Below are 25,559 nucleotides of genomic sequence, written 5' to 3'. Positions count from 1 at the left end.
TACAAAGGGAAGCAGAGCCGCGAGCTGCCCAGTGACACGAGCCTACCAGACGAGCTAAATCACTTCTATGCTCGCTTCGAGTCAAGCAACACTGAGGCATGCATGAGAGCATCAGCTGTTCCGGACGACTGTGTGATCACGCTCTCCGTAGCCGACGTGAGTAAGACCTTTAAACAGGTCAACATACACAAGGCTGCAGGGCCAGACAGATTACCAGGACGTGTGCTCCGGGCATGTGCTGACCAACTGGCAGGTGTCTTCACTGACATTTTCAACATGTCACTAATTGAGTCTGTAATACAAACATGTTTCAAGCAGACCACCATAGTCCCTGTGCCCAAGAACGCAAAGGCAACCTGCCTAAATGACTACAGACCCGTAGCACTCACGTCCGTAGCCACGAAGTACTTTGAAAGGTTGGTAATGGCTCAGATAAACACCATTATCCCAGAAACCCTAGACCCACTCCAATTTGCATACGGCCCAAACAGATCCACAGATGATGCAATCTCTACAGCACTCCACACTGCCCTTTCCTACCTGGACAAAAGGAACACTTATGTGAGAATGCTGTTCATTAACTACAGCTCAGCGTTCAACACCATAGTGCCCTCCAAGCTCATCACTAAGATAAGGACCCTGGGACTAAACACCTCCCTCTGCAACTGGATCCTGGACTTCCTGACGGGGCGCCCCCAGGTGGTGAGGGTAGGTAGCAACACATCTGCCACGCTGATCCTCAACACTGGAGCTCCACGGGGGTGCGTGCTCAGTCCCCTCTTGTACTCCCTGTTCACCCACGACTACATGGCCAGGCACGACTCCAACACCATCATTAAGTTTGCAGACGACACAACAGTGGTAGGCCTGATCACCAACAATGACGAGACAGCCTATAGGGAGGAGTTCAGAGACCTGGCCGGGTAGTGCCAGAAGAACAACCTATCCCTCAACGTAACCAAGACTAAGGAGATGATTGTGGACTACAGGAAAATGAGGACTGAGCACGTCCCCATTCTCATCGATGGGGCTGTAGTAGAGCAGGTTGAGAGCTTCAAGTTCCTTGGTGTCCACATCAACTACAAACTAGAATGGTCCAAACACACCAAGACAGTCGTGAACAGGGCACGACAAAGCATATTCCCCTTCAGGAAACTAAAAAGATTTGGCATGGGTCCTCAGATCCTCAAAAGGTTCTACAGCTGCATCGAGAGCATCCTGACTGGTTGCATCACTGCCTGGTACGGCAATTGCTCAGCCTCCGATGGCAAGGCACCAGAGATTTGTTTGTCACCAGAGCGTTTTAGAGGATATTACTATTGAAATATGTACCCATATAATAACCAGACCTTCATACAAACTTGCTCTGCTGAATTGTTGACACAATCGAACATGCTGCTATATGCTGCCAGCACGCCCACCAGCGAGTCACAATGGGCGGCCTGAGCGGCACGCGGGAAATTACTGCTATCTAGTGTACATTCACTGTTAGTGACAATTGGGGGAATAAATGCACTGCAGACAAATAGTTGCTGCAAAAAATACTTAGCTTGGTCCATGTCTGGTATGGGTTTGTGCTTGTCTCATCAGTGGAACCTGAAACAGGACGTGGGAGAGACAACAGGACAGGACAGGGGAGAGACAACAGGACAGGGAGAGACAACAGGACAGGGAGAGAGACAACAGGACGGGGAGAGAGACAACAGGACAGGGAGAGAGACAACAGGACGTGGGAGAGAGACAACAGGACAGGGGAGAGACAACAGGACATGGGAGAGACAACAGGACATGGGAGGAGAGAGAGACACAGGAAGTGGGAGAGAGACAACAGGACAGGGGAGAGAGACAACAGGACAGGGGAGAGACAACAGGACGTGGGAGAGAGACAACAGGACAGGGGGAGAGACAACAGGACATGGGAGAGACAACAGGACGTGGGAGAGAGACAACAGGAAAGGGAGAGAGACACAGTACAGGGGAGAGAGACACCAGGACAGGGGGAGAGACAACAGGACAGGGGGAGAGACAACAGGACGTGGAAGAGAGACAACAGGACAGGGAAGAGAGACACAGGACAGGGGGAGAGAGACACCAGGACAGGGAGAGAGACAACAGGACGTGGGAGAGAGACAACAGGACGTGGGAGAGAGACACCTCTACATGCATCATCTTCGACCTGATTCACAAACCACAAATGTCATTGTTCAATGGTCCCCATCTCTGGAACAGTTTTACGTTAGCCGTTTCTTTGCATGTCAATTAGTTTATATTTTATCATGTGTTTTATTTAGTTGACATTGTGGTTTTATTCTGTGAAGCATTGCCAACACAGTGCTTCACCCTCTTCTTCTAGCGGGGAGATTTTGATGGGTTTTCTCTGGTTCTTGTGTCTGGACACATCTGGTAATCCTCAGATATTTTCCATGGGGACGCCTTGTATGATGTTTGTTTTTCAGATTTCTCATTGTTATGGTGATAACCCGAGAAGTTGACGGTATAGTGCCTATCAAAACATCCCCTAATGCAATTTGGCCCCTTGGCACAACTGGCCAAAGCTGTCAATCAATCACGAGCCTCGGGAATCAAGTGTCAGATTAAATTTCACACATTATGAACATCTCTCACACATTATGCCATCGTTAGGGAACAACTCTCACACATTATGACATCGTTAGGGAACATCTCACACATTATGCCATCGTTAGGGAACATCTCACTCATTATGACATCGTTAGGGAACATCTCACTCATTATTACATCATTAGGGAACATCTCTCACACATTATTACATCATTAGGGAACATCTCACTCATTATGACATCGTTAGGGAACATCTCACTCATTATGACATCGTTAGGGAACATCTCACTCATTATTACATCATTAGGGAACATCTCTCACACATTATTACATCATTAGGGAACATCTCACTCATTATGACATCGTTAGGGAACATCTCACTCATTATGACATCGTTAGGGAACATCTCACTCATTATGACATCGTTAGGGAACATCTCACTCATTATGACATCGTTAGGGAACATCTCACTCATTATTACATCATTAGGGAACATCTCTCACACATTATTACATCATTAGGGAACATCTCACTCATTATGACATCGTTAGGGAACATCTCACTCATTATGACATCGTTAGGGAACATCTCACTCATTATGACATCGTTAGGGAACATCTCACTCATTATGACATCGTTAGGGAACATCTCACATATTATTACATCATTAGGGAACATCTCTCACACATTATGCCATCGTTAGGGAACATCTCACTCATTATGACATCGTTAGGGAACATCTCACTCATTATGACATCGTTAGGGAACATCTCACTCATTATGACATCGTTAGGGAACATCTCACATATTATTACATCATTAGGGAACATCTCTCACACATTATGCCATCGTTTTCTCGCCAGTTGTGCCAAGGGGCCAAATTGCATTAGGGGATGTTTTGATAGGCACTATACCGTCAACTTCTCGGGTTATCACCATAACAATGAGAAATCTGAAAAACAAACATCATACAAGGCGTCCCCATGGAAAATATCTGAGGATTACCAGATGTGTCCAGACACAAGAACCAGAGAAAACCCATCAAAATCTCCCCACTAGAAGAAGAGGGTGAAGCACTGTGTTGGCAATGCTTCACAGAATAAAACCACAATGTCAACTAAATAAAACACATGATAAAATTGTGCTTAAACCCTCAAACTAATTGACATGCAAAGAAACGGCTAATGTAAAACTATTCCAGAGATGGGGACCATTGAACAATGACATTTGTGGTTTGTGAATCAGAAGGTTGAAGATGATGCATGTAGAGGTGTCTCTCTCCCCCTTTCCTGGTGTCTCTCCCACGTCCTGTGTTTCTCTCCCCCTTTCCTGGTGTCTCTCCCTGTCTTATTGTCCCTCTCGCTGTCCTGTTGTCTCTCTCCCTGTCCTGTTGTCTCTCTCCCACATCCTGTTGTCTCTCTCCCACGTCCTGTTGTTTCTCTCCCACGTCCTGTTGTCTCTCTCCCACGTCCTGTTGTCTCTCTCCCACGTCCTGTTGTCTCTCTCCCTGTCCTGTTGTCTCTCCCCCTGTCCTGTTGTTTCTCTCCCTGTCCTGTTGTCTCTCTCCCTGTCCTGTTGTCTCTCCCCTGTCCTGTTGTCTCTCCCCTGTCCTGTTGTCTCTCCCCCTGTCCTGTTGTCTCTCCCCCTGTCCTGTTGTCTCTCCCCCTGTCCTGTTGTCTTTCCCCTGTCCTGTTGTCTCTCTCCCTGTCCTGTTGTTTCTCTCCTGTCCTGTTGTCTCTCTCCCTGTCCTGTTGTCTCTCCCCTGTCCTGTTGTCTCTCTCCCCTGTCCTGTTGTCTCTCTCCCTGTCCTGTTGTCTCTCTCCCTGTCCTGTTTTTTCTCTCCCTGTCCTGTTGTCTCTCCCACATCCTGTTGTGTCTCTCCCTGTCCTGTTGTCTCTCTCCCTGTCCTGTTGTCTCTCTCCCTGTCCTGTTGTCTCTCCCCCTGTCCTGTTGTCTCTCCCCCTGTCCTGTTGTCTCTCTCCCCCTGTCCTGTTGTTTCTCTCCTGTCCTGTTGTCTCTCCCCCTGTCCTGTTGTCTCTCCCACATCCTGTTGTCTCTCCCCTGTCCTGTTGTCTCTCCCCTGTCCTGTTGTCTCTCCCACATCCTGTTGTCTCTCCCCGTCCTGTTGTCTCTCTCCCTGTCCTGTTGTCTCTCCCCTGTCCTGTTGTCTCTCCCCTGTCCTGTTGTCTCTCTCCCCTGTCCTGTTGTTTCTCTCCCTGTCCTGTTGTCTCTCCCCTGTCCTGTTGTCTCTCCCACATCCTGTTGTCTCTCCCCTGTCCTGTTGTCTCTCCCCTGTCCTGTTGTCTCTCCCACATCCTGTTGTCTCTCCCCTGTCCTGTTGTCTCTCTCCCTGTCCTGTTGTCTCTCCCCCTGTCCTGTTGTCTCTCCCCTGTCCTGTTGTCTCTCTCCCCTGTCCTGTTGTTTCTCTCCCTGTCCTGTTGTCTCTCCCCTGTCCTGTTGTCTCTCCCACATCCTGTTGTCTCTCCCACTGTCCTGTTGTCTCTATCCCTGTCCTGTTGTCTCTCCCCTGTCCTGTTGTCTCTCTCCCTGTCCTGTTGTCTCTCTCCCTGTCCTGTTGTCTCTCTCCCTGTCCTGTTGTCTCTCTCCCTGTCCTGTTGTCTCTCCCCCTGTCCTGTTGTCTCTCCCCTGTCCTGTTGTCTCTCCCCTGTCCTGTTGTCTCTCTCCCTGTCCTGTTGTCTCTCCCCTGTCCTGTTGTCTCTCTCCCTGTCCTGTTGTCTCTCCCCTGTCCTGTTGTCTCTCCCCCTGTCCTGTTGTCTCTCTCCCACGTCCTGTTGTCTCTCCCCTGTCCTGTTGTCTCTCTCCCTGTCCTGTTGTCTCTCCCCCTGTCCTGTTGTCTCTCTCCCACGTCCTGTTGTCTCTCCCTGTCCTGTTGTCTCTCCTGTCCTGTTGTCTCCCTGTTGTCTCTCCCTGTCCTGTTGTCTCTCCCTGTCCTGTTGTCTCTCTCCCTGTCCTGTTGTCTCTCCCTGTCCTGTTGTCTCTCCCCTGTCCTGTTGTCTCTCCCCTGTCCTGTTGTCTCTCTCCCACGTCCTGTTGTGTCTCTCCCTGTCCTGTTGTCTCTCCCTGTCCTGTTGTCTCTCCCCTGTCCTGTTGTCTCTCCCCTGTCCTGTTGTCTCTCCCCCCGTCTGTTGTGTCTCCCCACGTCCTGTTGTCTCCCCCTGTCATGTTGTCTGTCCCCCTGTCTTGTTGTCTCTCCCCTGTCCTGTTGTCTCTCTCCCACGTCCTGTTGTGTCTCTCCCTGTCCTGTTGTCTCTCCCCTGTCCTGTTGTCTCTACCCCTGTCCTGTTGTCTCTCTCCCTGTCCTGTTGTCTCTCTCCCACGTCCTGTTGTCTCTCCCCTGTCCTGTTGTCTCTCCCCTGTCCTGTTGTCTCTCCCCTGTCCTGTTGTCTCTCCCCCTGTCCTGTTGTCTCTCCCCACGTCCTGTTGTGTCTCTCCCACGTCCTGTTGTCTCCCCCTGTCCTGTTGTCTGTCTCCCTGTCTTGTTGTCTCTCCCCTGTCCTGTTGTCTCTCTCCCACGTCCTGTTGTGTCTCTCCCTGTCCTGTTGTCTCTCCCCCTGTCCTGTTGTCTCTACCCCCTGTCCTGTTGTCTCTCTCCCTGTCCTGTTGTCTCTCTCCCACGTCCTGTTGTCTCTCCCCCTGTCCTGTTGTCTCTCCCCTGTCCTGTTGTCTCTCCCTGTCCTGTTGTCTCTCCCTGTCCTGTTGTCTCTCCCTGTCCTGTTGTCTCTCCCTGTCCTGTTGTCTCTCTCCCTGTCCTGTTGTCTCGCCCTGTCCTGTTGTCTCTCCCCTGTCCTGTTGTCTCTCACCCTGTCCTGTTGTCTCTCTCCCACGTCCTGTTGTGTCTCTCCCTGTCCTGTTGTCTCTCCCCTGTCCTGTTGTCTCTCCCCCTGTCCTGTTGTCTCTCCCCCACGTCCTGTTGTGTCTCTCCCACGTCCTGTTGTCTCCCCTGTCCTGTTGTCTGTCTCCCTGTCTTGTTGTCTCTCCCCCTGTCCTGTTGTCTCTCTCCCACGTCCTGTTGTGTCTCTCCCTGTCCTGTTGTCTCTCCCCTGTCCTGTTGTCTCTCCCCTGTCCTGTTGTCTCTCTCCCACGTCCTGTTGTGTCTCTCCCTGTCCTGTTGTCTCTCCCTGTCCTGTTGTCTCTCCCCCTGTCCTGTTGTCTCTCCCCTGTCCTGTTGTCTCTCTCCCACGTCCTGTTGTCTCTCCCTGTCCTGTTGTCTCTCCCTGTCCTGTTGTCTCTCCCTGTCCTGTTGTCTCTCTCCCACGTCCTGTTGTCTCTCTCCCTGTCCTGTTGTGTCTCTCCCTGTCCTGTTGTCTCGCCCCCTGTCCTGTTGTCTCTCTCCCTGTCCTGTTGTCTCTCTCCCTGTCCTGTTGTCTCTACCCCTGTCCTGTTGTCTCTCCCCCTGTCCTGTTGTCTCTCTCCCTGTCCTGTTGTGTCTCTCCCTGTCCTGTTGTCTCTCTCCCTGTCCTGTTGTCTCTCCCCTGTCCTGTTGTCTCTCTCCCTGTCCTGTTGTCTCTCTCCCTGTCCTGTTGTCTCTCTCCTGTCCTTTTGTTTCTCTCCCTGTCCTGTTGTCTCTCCCACGTCCTGTTGTCTCTCCCACGTCCTGTTGTGTCTCCCCCTGTCCTGTTGTCTCTCCCCTGTCCTGTTGTGTCTCTCCCACGTCCTGTTGTGTCTCTCCCTGTCCTGTTGTCTCTCCCCTGTCCTGTTGTCTCTCCCCTGTCCTGTTGTCTCTCTCCCCTGTCCTGTTGTCTCTCTCCCTGTCCTGTTGTCTCTCTCCCTGTCCTGTTGTCTCTCTCCCACGTCCTGTTGTCTCTCCCTGTCCTGTTGTGTCTCTCCCAAACCTGTTGTCTCTCCCCTGTCCTGTTGTCTCTCCCTGTCCTGTTGTGTCTTCCCACGTCCTGTTGTCTCTCCCCTGTCCTGTTGTCTCTCCCTGTCCTGTTGTCTCTCCCTGTCCTGTTGTCTCTCCCCTGTCCTGTTGTCTCTCCCTGTCCTGTTGTGTCTCTCCCACGTCCTGTTGTCTCTCCCCTGTCCTGTTGTGTCTCTCCCACGTCCTGTTGTCTCTCCCTGTCCTGTTGTCTCTCCCTGTCCTGTTGTCTCTCTCCCACGTCCTGTTGTCTCTCCCCTGTCCTGTTGTGTCTCTCCCACGTCCTGTTGTCTCTCCCTGTCCTGTTGTCTCTCTCCCTGTCCTGTGTCTCTCTCCCACGTCCTGTTGTCTCTCCCTGTCCTGTTGTCTCTCCCCCTGTCCTGTTGTCTCTCCCTGTCCTGTTGTCTCTCCCTGTCCTGTTGTCTCTCTCCCACGTCCTGTTGTCTCTCTCCTGTCCTGTTGTCTCTCCCTGTCCTGTTGTCTCTCTCCTGTCCTGTTGTCTCTCTCCCACGTCCTGTTGTCTCTCTCCCTGTCCTGTTGTCTCTCTCCCACTTCCTGTGTCTCTCTCCCACGTCCTGTTGTCTCTCCCATGTCCTGTTGTCTCTCCCCTGTCCTGTTGTCTCTCTCCCACGTCCTGTTGTCTCTCCCCTGTCCTGTTGTCTCTCTCCCACGTCCTGTTGTCTCTCTCCCTGTCCTGTTGTCTCTCTCTGTCCTGTTGTCTCTCTCCCACGTCCTGTTGTCTCTCCCCTGTCCTGTTGTCTCTCTCCCACGTCCTGTTGTCTCTCTCCCTGTCCTGTTGTCTCTCCCTGTCCTGTTGTCTCTCTCCTGTCCTGTTGTCTCTCTCCCACGTCCTGTTGTCTCTCTCCCTGTCCTGTTGTCTCTCTCCCACGTCCTGTTGTCTCTCTCCCACGTCCTGTTGTCTCTCTCCCTGTCCTGTTGTCTCTCCCTGTCCTGTTGTCTCTCTCTGTCCTGTTGTCTCTCTCCCACGTCCTGTTGTCTCTCTCCCTGTCCTGTTGTCTCTCTCCCACGTCCTGTTGTCTCTCTCCCTGTCCTGTTGTCTCTCCCTGTCCTGTTGTCTCTCCCTGTCCTGTTGTCTCTCTCCCACGTCCTGTTGTCTCTCTCCCACGTCCTGTTGTCTCTCTCCCGTCCTGTTGTCTCTCTCCCTGTCCTGTTGTCTCTCCCTGTCCTGTTGTCTCTCCCTGTCCTGTTGTCTCTCTCCCACGTCCTGTTGTCTCTCTCCCTGTCCTGTTGTCTCTCCTGTCCTGTTGTCTCTCCCCCTGTCCTGTTGTCTCTCCCCTGTCCTGTTGTCTCTCTCCCACGTCCTGTTGTCTCTCTCCCTGTCCTGTTGTCTCTCCCTGTCCTGTTGTCTCTCCCCTGTCCTGTTGTCTCTCTCCCTGTCCTGTTGTCTCTCCCCTGTCCTGTTGTCTCTCCCCTGTCCTGTTGTCTCTCCCCTGTCCTGTTGTCTCTCTCCCTGTCCTGTTGTCTCTCTCCCACGTCCTGTTGTCTCTCTCCCTGTCCTGTTGTCTCTCTCCCTGTCCTGTTGTCTCTCTCCCTGTCCTGTTGTCTCTCTCCCACGTCCTGTTTCAGGTTCCACTGATGAGACAAGCACAAACCCATACCAGACATGGACCAAGCTAAGTATTTTTTGCAGCAACTATTTGTCTGCAGTGCATTTATTCCCCCAATTGTCACTAACAGTGAATGTACACTAGATAGCAGTAATTTCCCGCGTGCCGCTCAGGCCGCCCATTGTGACTCGCTGGTGGGCGTGCTGGCAGCATATAGCAGCATGTTCGATTGTGTCAACAATTCAGCAGAGCAAGTTTGTATGAAGGTCTGGTTATTAAATGGGTACATATTTCAATAGTAATATCCTCTAAAACGCTCTGGTGACAAACAAACCTTGCTGCCCTGTTCCCAATTGTCCACATGGCTGGGAGAACCTATTGAAGTAAGTTAATACATTTAGAAAATATTTTTAAAAACGATGTATTATTATCTAACTACCTACAGTGCAGGCTAACTCAAATGAGCTGCTAAATGTGCTAGCTAGTTGGCTAGCTCTTCGAAGAGGGTGCTGTTCCCTGGCAACACCATAGGCTACACTATGCACAACCAAAGGCTCTTTTAAGAAACATCCACATTGCAATAAGAGTATTCTTCCATTTACGTAGCTATGTCAACTACAGTTATTCAATTCCCAGTTTCTCTCCCTTTGATTTCTACTTCTCAGGTGAGGGTGCTGTTTAGGTAAGGGTGTGATGTCTGTACAAAAACAAAACAGGCTATTTTAAATCACCCATATTGAAAAAATGTAGAACAATTAGACAGCCTATAAGCCATACCTACACACTCATGTATCAATCTGATTGATGCATTGTGTTGTGCAGTAAGCAGGCTCAGGTGTATAACTATGGCTCCTTCCACCTTCAAAGAATAGGCAAGAGGGCCAACCATGGAGAATAGTAAGACACTTCATTATTTTTTATAACTACACTATATTGTTTGTCCTCGTGTTTCCGTTCATGTTTTTTCAGCATAAAGTACTCTGCAGCCACTTAGTGTGGTGTGGACACAAGGTGAGGCCACACACAGATTGAACACTGTCTCTTTAACTACCTTATCTTCTCAATAACTCTCTCCTTCACTTCACTCTCCTTCACTTCATCCCTCTCTCCCTTCTCCCTAAATCCTCTAGGGTTATATCAGCTGTGTTGGTGAACCCCTCTCTCCTCTTCTCCCTAAATCCTCTAGGGTTATATCAGCTGTGTTGGTGAACCCCTCTCTCCTCTTCTCCCTAAATCCTCTAGGGTTATATCAGCTGTGTTGGTGAACCCCTCTCTCCTCTTCTCCCTAAATCCTCTAGGGTTATATCAGCTGTGTTGGTGAACGCCTCTCTCCTCTTCTCCCTAAATCATCTAGGGTTATATCAGCTGTGCCGGTGAACCCCTCCCACATCTGAACTGGCTACATAGAGGGCACAACATGATCAGAGGTGAGAGGTCACATGGTCGGGTCAACAGGAAGTATTATTAAAGAGATGCTTTACATTGAAATACAGATAGAGATGCAGTCGTCCCAGATTTAATGATCCAAGGTCAGTTTTGCATTTCACCTCCTGATGATTATGATGACTAACAATGTTAGAATAAAAAATAAAAACAGGGCTTAAACATGCTCTCTCTCTCAATCTGTCTCTCATCTGCTGGTATATTTTGATGTGAGAGAGGATGCCAACCCCCAGTCCCATCATCGCCACCTTACCCACGGTTAAGATAACCTTCAGGCTGACTAGAGACACTATTATGTAATTGTGATGAACTGAGAAAATATTTGAGTTGCACTGGTTCAGTAGTCATATGCTGCCTTCCCTGCTCCTAAGTTCATACCTTCTTTCCCTTTGTCTTTTACACCTCTCTCATCATATTTCTTCCTGTTTTTATAATGCACAACAGATGTGCATTGAAGTACAGCTTATATTTATACAGCTTATTACAGCTTATACAGCTTATTATGCAGCTTAGTACAGCTTATTTATTTATATTATATATTTGTAATGCATGTATTTATAACCCTTGGATAATGAACTTTCAGTAAAGCGTTTTACATTCTCTACTGGTTGAAATGAAGTCTCATTTGATTTAATACTACACCTGTCCTGTTGATCAGATCAATGCAGATATGAAGGGCATTAGATTGAGATGAACCAGTTTTAGAGTATTTACATGATGAATAGGAAGTGTAGTGTCCTGTGTTCAAATTATATTTCCATATATGAGATTTTCAAATCAGCCTTTAAGTAGTTAAATCCTGTTTCTAGTCTAATGCATAGTTAAAATGTGTAACCATTGATATCCTAGGACATTCTATTTCTGTATATATGAATTTCAAATCAGCCTTTAAGTAGTTAAATCCTGTTTCTAGTCTAATGCATAGTTAAAATGTGTAACCATTGATATCCTAGGACATTCTATTCTATTCTATTTCTGTATATATGAATTTCAAATCAGCCTTTAAGTAGTTAAATCCTGTTTCTAGTCTAATGCATAGTTAAAATGTGTAACCATTGATATCCTAGGACATTCTATTCTATTCTATTTCTGTATATATGAATTTCAAATCAGCCTTTAAGTAGTTAAATCCTGTTTCTAGTCTAATGCATAGTTAAAATGTGTAACCATTGATATCCTAGGACATTCTATTCTATTCTATTTCTGTATATATGAATTTCAAATCAGCCTTTAAGTAGTTAAATCCTGTTTCTAGTCTAATGCATAGTTAAAATGTGTAACCATTGATATCCTAGGACATTCTATTCTATTCTATTTCTGTATATATGAATTTCAAATCAGCCTTTAAGTAGTTAAATCCTGTTTCTAGTCTAATGCATAGTTAAAATGTGTAACCATTGATATCCTAGGACATTCTATTCTATTTCTGTATATATGAATTTCAAATCAGCCTTTAAGTAGTTAAATCCTGTTTCTAGTCTAATGCATAGTTAAAATGTGTAACCATTGATATCCTAGGACATTCTATTCTATTCTATTTCTGTATATATGAATTTCAAATCAGCCTTTAACTAGTTAAATCCTGTTTCTAGTCTATTAGTTACAATGTGTAACCATTGATGTCTCAGGACCAAGATTGGTAAACACTGTTGAAGTGTATAATAGTAATGAATACATGCAGACCACAGTGTCATTCAAAGACTGGAATGTGATACTCCTGGCATTGGATATGACTGAAAAATAATCTCAGTCTTTCATACCTTAACTTCACTTTTATTTGCCATGGTAAGAGTACATGATCAGTGAATATATTAAATGTACAGGCTACAATGTGGGGATCTCATGCATGGTAATAACTAGACGTATATACAATTTGCATCCTTGGCACAGTTATATTATATTCTACTCAATCCTTAGGCTTCATTAATGTCAGTCAGACTGTTTTGAAGTTGATACAACTGGCTATGATAGCTGAGGTTCATTGCTAGGTTCTGAACTAATATGTATACCAAACGTTTGGGTCCATACACAGATTGGCTAGATAGCTAGCTACACATCCATAGGCATACAGTTATTTTTATCCTCCACTGCACAATAAGCAAGAACATACAGTCGTGGCCAAAGGTTTTGAGAATGACACATTAATTTTCACAAAGTCTGCTGCCTCAGTTTGTATGATGGCAATTTGCATATACTCCAGAATATTATGAAGAGTGCTCAGATGAACTGCAATTAATTTCAAAGTCCCTCTTTGCCATGCAAATGAACTGAATCCCCCCAAAATATTTCCATTGCATTTCAGCCCTGCCACAAAAGGACCAGCTGACATCATGTCAGTGATTCTCTCGTTAACACAGGTGTGAGTGTTGACGAGGACAAGGCTGGAGATCACTTTGTCATGCTGATTGAGTTCGAATAACAGACTGGAAGCTTCAAAAGGAGGGTGGTGCTTGGAATCATTGTTCTTCCTCTGTCAACCATGGTTACCTGCAAGGAAATGCATGCCGTTGTCATTGCTTTGCACAAAAAGGGCTTCACAGGCAAGGATATTGATACCAGTAAGATTGCACCTAAATCAACCATTTATCGGATCATCAAGAACTTCAAGGAGAGCGGTTCAATTGTTGTGAAGAAGGCTTCAGGGCACCCAAGAAAGTCCAGCAAGTGCCAGGACCGTCTCCTAAAGTTGATTCAGCTGCGGGATCGGGGCACCACCAGTACAGAGCTTGCTCAGGAATGGCAGCAGGCAGGTGTGAGTGCATCTGCATGCACAGTGAGGCAAAGACTTTTGGAGGATGGCCTGGTGTCAAGGAGGGCAGCAAAGAAGCCACTTCTCTCCAGGAAAAACATCAGGGACAGACTGATATTCTGCAAAAGGTACAGGGATTGGACAGCTGAGGACTGGGGTAAAGTCATTTTCTCTGATGAATCCCCTTTCCGATTGTTTGGGGCATTCGGAAAAACGCTTGTCCGGAGAAGACAAGTTGAGCGCTACCATCAGTCCTGTGTCATGCCAACAGTAAAGCATCCTGAGACCATTCATGTGTGGGGTTCCTTCTCAGCCAAGGGAGTGGGCTCACTCACAATTTTGCCCAAGAACACAGCCACGAATAAAGAATGGTACCAACACATCCTCCGAGAGGAACTTCTCCCAACCATCCAGGAACAGTTTGGTGACGAACAATGCCTTTTCCAGCATGATGGAGCACCTTGCCATAAGGCAAAAGTGATAACTAAGTGGCTTGGGGAACAAAACATGGATATTTTGGGTCCATGGTCAGGAAACTCCCCAGACCTTAATCCCATTGAGAGCTTGTGGTCAATCCATAAGAGGCAGGTGGACAAACAAAAACCCACAAATTCTGACAAACTCCAAGCATTTATTATGCAAGAATGGGCTGCCATCAGTCAGGATGTGGCCCAGAAGTTAATTGACAGCATGCCAGGGTGGATTGCAGAGGTCTTTAAAAAGAAGGGTCAACACTGCAAATATTGACTCTTTGCATCAAGTTCATGTAATTGTCAATAAAAGCCTTTGACACTTATGAAATGCTTGTAATTATACTTCAGTATTCCATAGCAACATCTGACAAATATATAAAAACACTGAAGCAGCAAACTTTGTGGAAATTAATATTTGTGTCATTCTCAAAACCTTTGGCCACGACTGTAGCTAGCTACATTATTTCATCTATCTGCATTGCATGGCAAATATCAACAAAGCAAGCTTACAAAATTGTACATTCAATTTGCAGTAAATAGTTTAGCTAGCTAGATTATTTACATCCACTGTTTTACAAGACGACAGACTAGTTTGCTGGTTGTTTCAAGAGTCCCTAAAACATTAAAACAACCAGAATTACAATTTCATACTCATGTCATAACACCCATAAAGCTAGCCGGCTAATGTTAGCTAGTCAGCTAGATTGCTAAATCGCGATTTTCGTAGAAATTAACTTCATGATTAAAAAAATATGCATAATAGTTTGTCTCTACATTAACATATTCTTATCAACTGTACATGTTTTGCATGATTTGTTATGACCTTATAATCACTTACATTTGCTTCCATCCAAGTATTTTTGTCAGACATCTTCCCTGAAGAAAGTCTCCAGCTTTGGGTCGCACAGCTTCAAATTCACCATGGGAACCACTCGCTATGATTGGTCATCGCCCAGCGGTCGCCGCTGGTGATTTTCAAAGTTGGTAAAAGTTGTATATTTTTCGCCACCTTCGCACCGCCCTCTCCGCGTTCCTTCCATTGAAATGAATGGGAAACTGTGTTTCACCGCGCGGCATCCTGTGCTAGTGTTTCATGCCCGTAAAAGAGAACCAAGGGAAGTCATGCTTTTTATTGGATAAACGGTTGTCGGAAAGCTCAAAATGCATTCTAAAAGGTACAAATATGAAAGAAAATAACATTCTACCACATTGATAGACTTAATAATAAAAAGACAACCATGATCTTGAAGAGTAAGAACATTAAGCAAAGAACAGGAGGTTGGGTTCCAGAGTGTGATAGGAGAGGAGGGTAGTGGTAGAAGGAGAGGGTAGGGGTATAGGTGAGGATAGGGTAGAGGTAGGAGGAGAGGGTAGGGGTACAGGCGAGGGTAGAGGTAGGAGGAGAAGGTAGGGGTATAGGAGAGGATAGGGTAGAGGTAGGAGGAGAGGGTAGGGGTACAGGCGAGGGTAGAGGGGTATAACAGAGGGTAGGGGTAGGAGGAGAGGGTAGGGGTAGGAGGAGAGGGTAGGGTAAAGGTAGGAGGAGAGGGTAGGGTAGAGGTAGGAGGAGAGGGTAGGGGTAGGAGGAGAGGATAGGGTAGAGGTAGGAGGAGAGGGGTATAGGAGAGGGTAGGGGTAGAGGTAGGAAGAGAGGATAGGATAGAGGTAGGAGGAGAGGGGTACAGGGGGTAGGGGTATAGGAGAGGGTACAGGGGTGGGAGGAGAAGGGGCACAGGGGTGGGTGGAGATGGTATACTGTAGGTAGGGGTGAGCGTAGAATATGGGGTTGTCACTATCCCTCTCATCACTGCCCCAGCTCCAGGAAGTTTGCCATGGGATCGTCTTCCCTGGAGCGTTTCATCCTGAAGGCCTCCATCTCCTCCTCCGTGGGCTCCTTGATCTCCTGCAGGCTGTTGTACTTCCTCTTCCTCTCATCCACTTTCATCATCTCCTCTACCTGCTTCAGACGCATGTCCTCTGCAGCCAGGGCCTGGGGAGAGAGGAGGGGTAGGGGGATGAGAGTGGGAGGTGAGATATAGTCAGGTAGGTGTACACATAGGCAAAGGGAACTGACATGTACATAAACACACTGGCATGCACATGAACATCAAAGCAATGAAGTCAAAGTTCACCTTGTTCAGTTTCTGTTTCTTCTTCTCCTCATCTTCCTCAGAGTCGCTGCTGTCTGAGCCGTGCTTTTTCTTCTTCTGCTTCTTCTTCTTCTTCTTCTTCTCTTTAAGTTTCTCCCTGTGCATCTCCAGTAGAGTCTTAGGCTCCTCCTCTTCCTCCTGCTCAAGTCCCTCCTCAAACGGAACACAGGCCGAGGAGCTCTATAGGGGGAGAAACCTGTCAATCATCTCATCCCGGGGGGAAAAAAAACTTCAGTGTTTATAATTGACTACGGAAATCACATTACCCAAAGACTCAAACATTACTGATGATTAGTAGAATACTGACCGTAGTTTTGATGCCAGCCTCTCCGGTGCAGTAGCTCTGTTTGACCATGGAGTGGCAGCACTTGAAGCCCCAGCAGCCTTCTCTCCAGTACGACCCCCAGATACACTGCAAAGCAAAAACCCCTGTTAAGTGTGTGTAACCGATGTGAAATGGCTAGCTAGTTAGCGGTGGTGCACACTAATAGCGTTTCAAAAATCGGTGACGTTACTCGCTCTGAGACCTTGAAGTATTTGTTCCCCCTTGCTCTGTAAGGGCCGTGGGCTTTAGTGGAGCGATGGGTAACAATGCTTTGTGGGTGTCAGTTGTTGATAAGTGCAGAGGGTCCCTGGTTCGAGCCCAGGTAGGGGGCGAGGAGAGGGGTCGGAAGCTATACTGTTACATATGCACATCTGAATAGATGCCACCTTAATACTGTCCTTAACTGTTTTTTTTTTAGTTGGCACAGTTCTCAAACACTCCAATTGTTATTGTCTGACAAAGTCATTCTAAAAACACCAGCACTCCTCCACAAGGGGGCTGTTCAAGAACACTTCAAAAGGTTCCTGTCTAACCGGAGACCGTTCTGACTGTGCTCCTCCACAAGGGGGCTGCTCTCCAAGGGTTCCTGTCTAACCGGAGACCGTTCTGACTGTGCTCCTCCACGAGGGGGCTGCTCTCCAAAAGGTTCCTGTCTAACCGGAGACCGTTCTGACTGTGCTCCTCCACAGGGGCTGTTCAAGAACACTTCAAAAGGTTCCTGTCTAACCGGAGACCGTTCTGACTGTGCTCCTCCACAAGGGGGCTGTCTCAAGAACACCGTTCTGAACAAGGTTCTCTTCCTGTCTAACCGGAGACCGTTCTGACTGTGCTCCTCCACAAGGGGGCTGTTCTCACTTCAAAAGGTTCCTGTCTAACCGGAGACCGTTCTGACTGTGCTCCTCCACAAGGGGGCTGTTCAAGAACACTTCAAAAAAAGGTTCCTGTCTAACCGGAGACCGTTCTGGCTGTGCTCCTCCACAAGGGGGCTGTTCAAGAACACTTCAAAAGGTTCCTGTCTAACCGGAGACCGTTCTGACTGTGCTCCTCCACAAGGGGCTGCTCTCCAAAAGGTTCCCGTCTAACCGGAGACCGTTCTGACTGTGCTCCTCCACAAGGGGGCTGCTCTCAAAAGGTTCCTGTCTAACCGGAGACCGTTCTGACTGTGCTCCTCCACAAGGGGGCTGCTCTCCAAAAGGTTCCTGTCTAACCGGAGACCGTTCTGACTGTGCTCCTCCACAAGGGGGCTGCTCTCCAAAAGGTTCCTGTCTAACCGGAGACCGTTCTGACTGTGCTCCTCCACAAGGGGGCTGCTCTCCAAAAGGTTCCTGTCTAACCGGAGACCGTTCTGACTGTGCTCCTCCACAAGGGGGCTGGTCTCCAAAAGGTTCCTGTCTAACCGGAGACCGTTCTGACTGTGCTCCTCCACAAGGGGGTTCTGTCAAGACTGTGCTCCTCCAACACTTCAAAAGGTTCCTGTCTAACCGGAGACCGTTCTGACTGTGCTCCTCCACAAGGGGGCTGCTCTCCAAAAGGTTCCTGTCTAACCGGAGACCGTTCTGGCTGTGCTCCTCCACAAGGGGCTGCTCTCCAAAAGTTCCTGTCTAACCGGAGACCGTTCTGACTGTGCTCCTCCACAAGGGGGCTGCTCTCCAAAAGGTTCCTGTCTAACCGGAGACCGTTCTGACTGTGCTCCTCCACAAGGGGGCTGCTCTCCAAAAGGTTCCTGTCTAACCGGAGACCGTTCTGACTGTGCTCATCTCTACGGGGTTAGTCGGTTCTGGACGCCTCACCGCGTGGTTCTGAATGAGTACGTCCTCTTCGTATTTGGAGCGTGCCACGGCCTTCTCCTGTCCCTTCAGCACGGCACCGTGTCGACTGTACTCCACGTAGTCCTCAGTCTGGGCCAGCAACAGCTCTCTGGGGGGGGCGTCCAGGTGCTCCTCACCCCCGTACTGAGACACACACACAGAAGCAACAGTCAGAACAGAACACACAGTAGTAACAGTCAGAACACACAGGAGTAACAGTCAGAACAGAACACACAGGAGTAACAGTCAGAACACACACAGGAGTAACAGTCAGAACAGAACACACAGGAGTAACAGTCAGAACAGAACACACACACAGGAGTAACAGTCAGAACAGAACACACAGGAGTAACAGTCAGAACAGAACACACAGGAGTAACAGTCAGAACAGAACACACAGGAGTAACAGTCAGAACAGAACACACAGGAACAGAACACACAGGAGTAACAGTCAGAACACACACACACAGGAGTAACAGTCAGAACAGAACACACAGGAGTAACAGTCAGAACACACACACAGGAGTAACAGTTATTCAATGGGACCATCAACAAACAAGAATGAAACAGTTATATCATTAACTAATGTATGACAGGGTTGGGGTCAATTCCAATTTAATTTGAAATTCCAATTTAATTCACTCAAAGTGAATAATTAACATTGGAATTCAATTTGAATTTCAACTATCTTTAAGTTATAGAATTGAATTAGACTTGTTTGGACTGTTTGAGTTGGAATTGTAAAAACATTTAATCTTTGGAATTGAAATTCAATATTTGTACATTTCCCAGTTAAAGGAGTACTTAGTTTCAAAAATGCACAGTAGGATTTGAAATCTTGAAATCATGTTTATTACATTGATGACACTTTTATGGGCTTTACAACGTTCTGCATGCAGTTTATCGACATTGAAAATGAGTCTGGTGAGGATGGAGTGCAGTGTATTTATTCTGTACCTTATCCAGGATCGTCTCCTTCTGTTTGTCCTTGAAATCCTCCTTCTTGACCTTGAAGGACTGGTGCAGCAGCTCCAGCTTGGTGGGGTCGGCCTGGAGGTGCACCTCAGAGCCCTTATCATAGGCCTCCCATGCAAAGACTGGAGAGGTGGAGGAGATGAGAGGAAGTATGTTTAGTTCAATACAATCCCTTTGCTAGTCTAACTATGAAGAATATTGGCATTAGGATGCGCTCTCTAAGGATACCGTTTTATGAGCCTAATAAATGAGAAGTGGGGAAATCTCCTGGGAGAATATGAACAAATATGGTTTAATATGAATATACACTAGATGACCAAAAGTATGTGGACACCTGCTCGTCGAAAACATCTCATTCCGAAATCACTGGCATTCATATGGAGTTGGTCCCCCCTTTGCTGCTATAAAAGCATCCACTCTTCTGGGAAGGCTTTCCACTAGATGTTGGAACGCATTTCCACTGCTCCAGAGTCCAACGTCGGTGAGCTTTACACCACTCGATGCTTGGCTTGCGCATGGTGATCTTAGGCTTGTGTGCTGTTACTCGGCCATGGAAACCCATTTCATGAAGCTCCCGACGAACAGTTCTCGTGCTGACGTTGCTTCCAGAGGCAGTTTGGAACTCAGTAGTGAGTATTGCAACCAAGGACAGACTATTTTTTACGTGTTACATGCTTCAGCACTCTGCGGTCCCGTTCTGTGAGCTCGTGTGGCCTACCACTTCAAGGCTGAGCCGTTGTTGCTCCTAGACGTTTCCACTTCATAATAACAGCACATACAGTTGACCGGGGCAGCTCGAGCAGGGCAGAAATTTGACGAACTGACTTGTTGGAAAGGTGGCATCCTCTGACGGCTCTTCAGTAAGACCATTCTATTGCCAATGTTTGTCTATGGAGATTGCTTGGCTGTGTGCTGAATGTTATACACCTGTCAGCAACGGGTGTGGCTGAAATAGCCGAATTCACACGTTTTAAGGGGTGTCCACATACTTTTGCATATATAGTGTATGTAGAAACTGTTTGTCCAATAGAAATACCTCGATATAACTTCATTTTTGACAAAAATGTTAAATGTGTCAGTTTGTCACTTTGACGAGGTGGGATTAAAAACATGTTCAGTTACTTAAAGGGACAATTCTGGATTTGTGCAACGAAGCCCTTTATCTACTTCCCTAGAGTCAAACGAACGTGCGGATACCATTTTTTTCTATACGTGCAGTTTGAAGTTGCTAACTAGCGTTAGCTCAATGACTGGATGTCAGCTCGGGGGTTTGAACTTGCAACCTTTCGGTCACTAGTCCAATGCTCTAACCACTAGGCTACCCTGCCGCTCGTTAACATTGGCTGTCGAAACTACCTCTAGACTTCCTTCATACTGGACACAGATAATAAAAAAAATGGTACCAACAAGTTCATCTGACTCTGGGGAAGTAGATAAAGGGCTTAGTTGCCAAAATTCGGGAAGTATTCCTTTAAGACATTGGCTCAAGCCTATGTTGTGCCTTTAGAAATCGAGAAAATTAACAATTTAGGAAGAATTTTTCACTTGGTCTGCCGAGTACGCGTACGTCTTGCGATGTTGGGTCTCTGTGTTTAGAAACTCAAAAGAGAGAACCCCGTTGGGTTGTTGGCAGGAAAGAGACTGTGTGACTCACGCTGTGTCTGTGCCATGGTGACGGTGTCTCCAGAGTAACGTACAAAGTTGTCTCCTGCGAACCCCACACTGCCAAATAAACACGACACAGACATTTAGGGAAGACAGTTAGGAGATCTCTCAGTGATGACAAAGCATTCTTTCCAGACACATCCCAAAGACACAGTGAAAGAAAAGATAAGCATTTTCACTTCAGCATTCATGACACATCTTTAGTGATTTTGCACATGTAATTACAAAATCACAACACGTGGTTTAAGACTCATGATATGGAATTAGAGATTCATGACAGAGATTCATGACAGACTGTTAGTTAAAGGAATAGTGACCCTTTATTCAGACACCATACTAGTGTTCTAATAGGGGTGTTTTCTCATGGGAGGTCATTAGCTAAATAGTGCTGAGAGATTAGTGCTTGTTAAGGTCGGTTCGGTTTGATTATTAAACAATAATCCCAGCTTTTCATTTCTCACATGAAATGCACTATGCATTATGTGGGTTTAATGCTGTAACAACACATAATAAAGTCCCCTGATGGTAGTGACTGCTCATTACTGCTTATCACTTATTTAACCATCATTTACTCACAACAAAAAAAACATAAATATTTTTAGTAAACCTTAATTAACTCGGCAAGTCAGTTAAGAACAAATTCTTATTTACAACGACGGCCTACTCCGGCCAAACCCCAAATGACGCTGGGCCATTTGTGCGCCGCCCTATGGGACTTCCAAACACGGCCGGTTGTGATACAGCCTGGAATCAAACCAGGGCTGTAGTGACGCCTCTAGACCGCTGCGCCACTCGGGAGCCCCCAGAGTTGTTGTGTATATTACATTTTATTTGAAGACTTTATTATTTGTTGTAGGAAATTATAGTTGAAATGACTAATTATGTATACATTCCAATCAGAACTGACTACTCCAAATGCTATAATGTACTGTACATATATGAATTTTCTCTCTTGCTCCCATTCCCAATTGTATATAATATAGTCAGGAGTTTAGTAATAATGACGGTCTGTTCCTTTGTACAAATGAATGAACTATCTCCAGATGGCAGGGACGGACTATCTCCAGACTGTCTAGAATGCTGATTTACAGTGACTGACCTTGGCTTTAGGAGGAGGCTCGAGACCTATAGGGCCTCTCTACCGGTGTCATATGAAGAAATAGAACATTTAGGAAACGCTGACGTCATTTTCAGTTTATAACCTGTGGTAAAATGTGTACGTAGGGAGTACTCTCTTGAATTAAACGCTGTTACCTGACTTTTAAGACCGGGGCTCTGTCCATTTCTTATAAAAATATTACAATCCCTTTAGAATGCATTGACAGAGTAATGAATTCTGATTGGGAAATAATAATACAGAGGAATTTAGAATTCCATTATTTCATTCCAAGTCATCATCACATTGACCTCAACACACAAAAGCACTAAATGGTATTTAAATAGTTTAACCAACTTTTGTCAATTTCTTTTAAACTGATAAAATAACCTACATGTTGGTTAGTCGCTCAGCACTATAGTTAAAGGAACCGTAACCTACTCTTCAGGAACCATGCCAGTGTTCTGGTAGGGGTTCTCTCTCATGGCTCGAGTCTTGGGGTCGTAGTAAGCCGAGTCTGGATCCAGATTTCTCAAGTACTACACGGGTCACAAAGTACACAAACGCATAAGTTAACAAATACTTCTTCATCAAAAACTTGTCATAATTACAAATGTGTAACTTCTACGGGTGATGAGGGGAAGAACAGATTGAGATGCCCAATGTAGCAAGGCTCACAAAACACCTTCAACAGTTATGACTGGACTCACCTTAGCGATATCTTCTCTGATACGCAGGTTTCTGACTGTGATTCGTCTCTTGGAGTCAAAGTTCTGTCCCGGCATGTCGATGTCATCAGCGTACTTATCTTCATCTTCATCCTCACTGTTTTGCTCCTGTGTGCGTTCGCCATCATCCCACTTTCTTGAGGAGCTCTACAGGAAAACAGAGAAGAGTAGATCAACACACACCACCAGAAAACTGCCAAGCATATAGCATGCATTTACCTACTAGACTGATATTAACCAAATGCATTTTATTTCATTTTGGATAATGTGCCAATGACCAATATTTAATGCAGTATTTGCAGTCTTCAGCAACATATTTAGTGTGTAGAATAATCAGTGATATTCAACAAAAAAAGAAAATCTGATGGCTTACTGCTTGGTCCGTGAGTTTCCCTGAAGCCAACTCCTCATGGAGTTTCTGAGATTTCAGTGTTTGTTTGGCCTGGTCTACTTTGGCGTACTCCTCCACAATACGCATGTGATCCTCAGGGTCGTAGCCGTTCCAGCGGTCCCTCTTCCCATCGTAGTCCAGATCCAGAGAGATCTGGCTGTGTTCGTCGGGGGCCATGCCGTTACCTGTGAACTTTGCCCCCACCTTTCTGGGCCGCTGAAAAGGGGTAAGGGTAGGGATGGATAGATATATGGATAGGTAGATAGTCAGATGTGGAGCATCATCATTGATTCCAAACCAAGCACATAATACTCTGGCTACATCCAAACAGCACCCTATTTCCTATTTTGTACACTACTTTTATAAAGGCAATAGGATGCCACTTGGGTTGCAGACAATAAAACTAAATGTGGTAAGCACCTCCAAGCAGTCCTTCTTCTTGTGTGTCATGGCACCACAGTTATCACAAGCTCCCTTCCTGAACTTGGTGCTGATGGCTTTCTGCAGACAGATACAGGGTCAGGGATCAGGCATACATTTAAATATTTAGAAAGGAAGACAACTGAATTATGCCTTAACTCAGCTTGTGGCTTTAATTGTTACATGCACAATAGTATTTATTGTAGTTCAGGCTTTACAATGGAAGACAGCTGAATTACAACACTGAATCTGCTTACCTCTTGCACCCCTCTCTTGTACCACTCCTCGATGGAGGAGAACTGTTGTTGCCTCTCCTCCTGGGGCCTCTGGTGCTTTAAGGTGGGTCTCTTAGAGGGGTCGATGTACCAGGGCACTGAGGAGATGTACTGGGGAATGTGAGGGTTGATGTCCCTGGAAACAAGAGGAAGAACAATTAGTCAGCACACTATGTTTCCACAAAAGGAGAACCCACGGGCCCACTGTTTTCTTCTGTGCGGAATGGTGTGACTAGCTAGCCCAAAGGACTGGAAAACATGGAGGATTTTCACTTTTTATATACAAACAGACAGAGAGACTATGAGGTCCAGTTCTGGGCAAACATCTTGTCACAGGTTGCTTGCATGCATTTAATTATTCTTCTGGCTGTTTGCCCACCCCACTCTGATGTGAACTGGTCCAGCTAATTTGACTTACTTTCCCTCTTCATCTACCTCAGCAGGAGCATTTCCCAGTTTCCTCTGCTCCTCTAACTCCTTCTTCTTCCTCCAATCCTCTCTGGTCATCTTCTTGGGTTCTTCCAGACCCACCACCCCATCGGCGCTGGTCGCAGCCGTCGCTGCCTCTTCTTCCTCCGGCATGATTACGGTGATGGGGTCACTGGCTGGGAGTGCACACGACACAAAGCTGAATCAGTCACTTAGCTACTATTAAACGAATACGTGCTTTCATAAAATGCTGCATATTTCTGTAGGGATATGTGGCTGATGGTGTAGCTAGCTGGCTTTAAGTTACTGACAAAAACAAAGGTTTTCAACACGCTGGCAGGCTGGTTAGCTAACTTTGTTGCATCCCTATGCATAATTCAAGTAAGCAACGATGGTCTGACAAAAAATAGACCATACAACTCATTCTGATTAAATGCATGTTTCGCTTACCTTGACAGGATCACCAAAATTAGATAAGTTTATAGACGTAGACTGGAATCGTGGCTTTCGACTTGTGTTTACAACATGAACGTCGCCATTTCACAAACCCGGAAGTAACGTCATGTACTGGCAGAGCGGAAGAGGAAAAGAGATTATATGATTTCCAAATTTGTGGCTATTGATGATATCTGCGTTTTCTGTGAAAAAGGTGAGAATCTGTCTCACTTGTTCTTTGAATGTAAATCTGTGTCCGAATTTTGGGAAAATCTTGCAAAGTACTTATTTACCATTATGAACACTGCCTATAATTTTAACATAAAATATATAATATGTTATGAAATGATTGTTCATTTTTGTATTCTTGTTGCCAAATACTTTATACACAAACAAAAATTCCAAAATTCTATACCAAAATTACCAATTTTTCTGATTGAATTTAATTATCTTATTACAACACTAACCATTAGTGAATAACAAAATGAATAACATCTTCATGAATCATTATAATAAGATATTTTCAGAGTGAATATAATTGCACTTCAATTGTTTATTTTTTGTATTTTATTTATATTTTTTGTATGTTTGAGCATTGTTAATACCTGTGTTTGGTTTGCTAGACATGTTTGATGTAGCAATGTAAGTTGATTTTTGTATTATGAATAAAATACATTTATTATTATTATTATTTTAAAATAATTATACAAAAAAAAAATGTTTAAAAAAAAAAAAGAAAAAAAAAGAGGCCCACGGTCAAAAATCGGTCTCTCTCCACAGCTGGCATTTTTTTGCTGACCAAGGAAGGAGTTTTGTATTGAGGTCGAATTTGGTCATCAAAAAAATGAAAGCCTTATTTACTACGTGAGGTTTATTTGATCGAACGCTACGGTCACAAGACGCAGGCCCCCTAATTGTCCCTAGAATTTCTAAGCAAACAGCTGGAGGCAGGGCTTTCTCCTATAGAGCTCCATTTTTATGGAATGTTCTGCCTACCCATGTGAGAGACGCAAACTCGGTCTCAACCTTTAAGTCTTTACTGAAGACTCATCTCTTCAGTGGGTCATATGATTGAGTGTAGTCTGGCCCAGGAGTGTGAAGGTGAACGGAAAGGCTCTGGAGCAACGAACCGCCCTTGCAGTCTCTGCCTGGCCGGTTCCCCTCTTTCCACTG

At 46.0% G+C, this 25,559-nt stretch overlaps 1 protein-coding gene across 1 annotated transcript; it reads right to left on the bottom strand.

The window, feature by feature from the left end:
* Nucleotides 1–15,361: 15,361 nt before the first annotated feature.
* slu7 (SLU7 homolog, splicing factor) lies at nucleotides 15,362–24,537 on the bottom strand. Its single transcript, XM_042303428.1, has 13 exons — nucleotides 24,402–24,537; nucleotides 23,941–24,127; nucleotides 23,505–23,658; nucleotides 23,248–23,328; nucleotides 22,810–23,043; nucleotides 22,419–22,583; nucleotides 22,150–22,247; nucleotides 20,602–20,669; nucleotides 18,930–19,069; nucleotides 17,955–18,116; nucleotides 16,147–16,251; nucleotides 15,822–16,019; nucleotides 15,362–15,679 (listed from the first exon to the last, which is right to left on the bottom strand). The coding sequence occupies exons 2-13, from the start codon at nucleotides 24,102–24,104 to the stop codon at nucleotides 15,494–15,496; spliced, it is 1,755 nt and encodes a 584-aa protein (XP_042159362.1). The 5' UTR covers nucleotides 24,105–24,127; nucleotides 24,402–24,537; the 3' UTR covers nucleotides 15,362–15,493.
* Nucleotides 24,538–25,559: the final 1,022 nt, after the last annotated feature.

Source organism: Oncorhynchus tshawytscha, linkage group LG21, assembly GCF_018296145.1.
Source record: "Oncorhynchus tshawytscha isolate Ot180627B linkage group LG21, Otsh_v2.0, whole genome shotgun sequence".
Lineage (NCBI taxonomy): Eukaryota > Metazoa > Chordata > Actinopteri > Salmoniformes > Salmonidae > Oncorhynchus > Oncorhynchus tshawytscha.
This window is presented reverse-complemented; position numbering and strand designations above follow the sequence as displayed.

What these genes read in the sequence shown, in the direction of transcription:
- slu7 (XM_042303428.1), bottom strand. Translation starts at nt 24,104, where the DNA reads ATGCCGGAGGAAGAAGAGGCAGCGACGGCTGCGACCAGCGCCGATGGG. An exon ending in AGAAGAAGGACTGCTTGGAG is followed by an intron (nt 23,044 to 23,247) that starts GTGCTTACCACA and finishes ACCCCTTTTCAG; the next exon opens with CGGCCCAGAAAGGTGGGGGC. An exon ending in ACTGGCATGGTTCCTGAAGA is followed by an intron (nt 20,670 to 22,149) that starts GTAGGTTACGGT and finishes TTTATTTGGCAG; the next exon opens with TGTGGGGTTCGCAGGAGACA.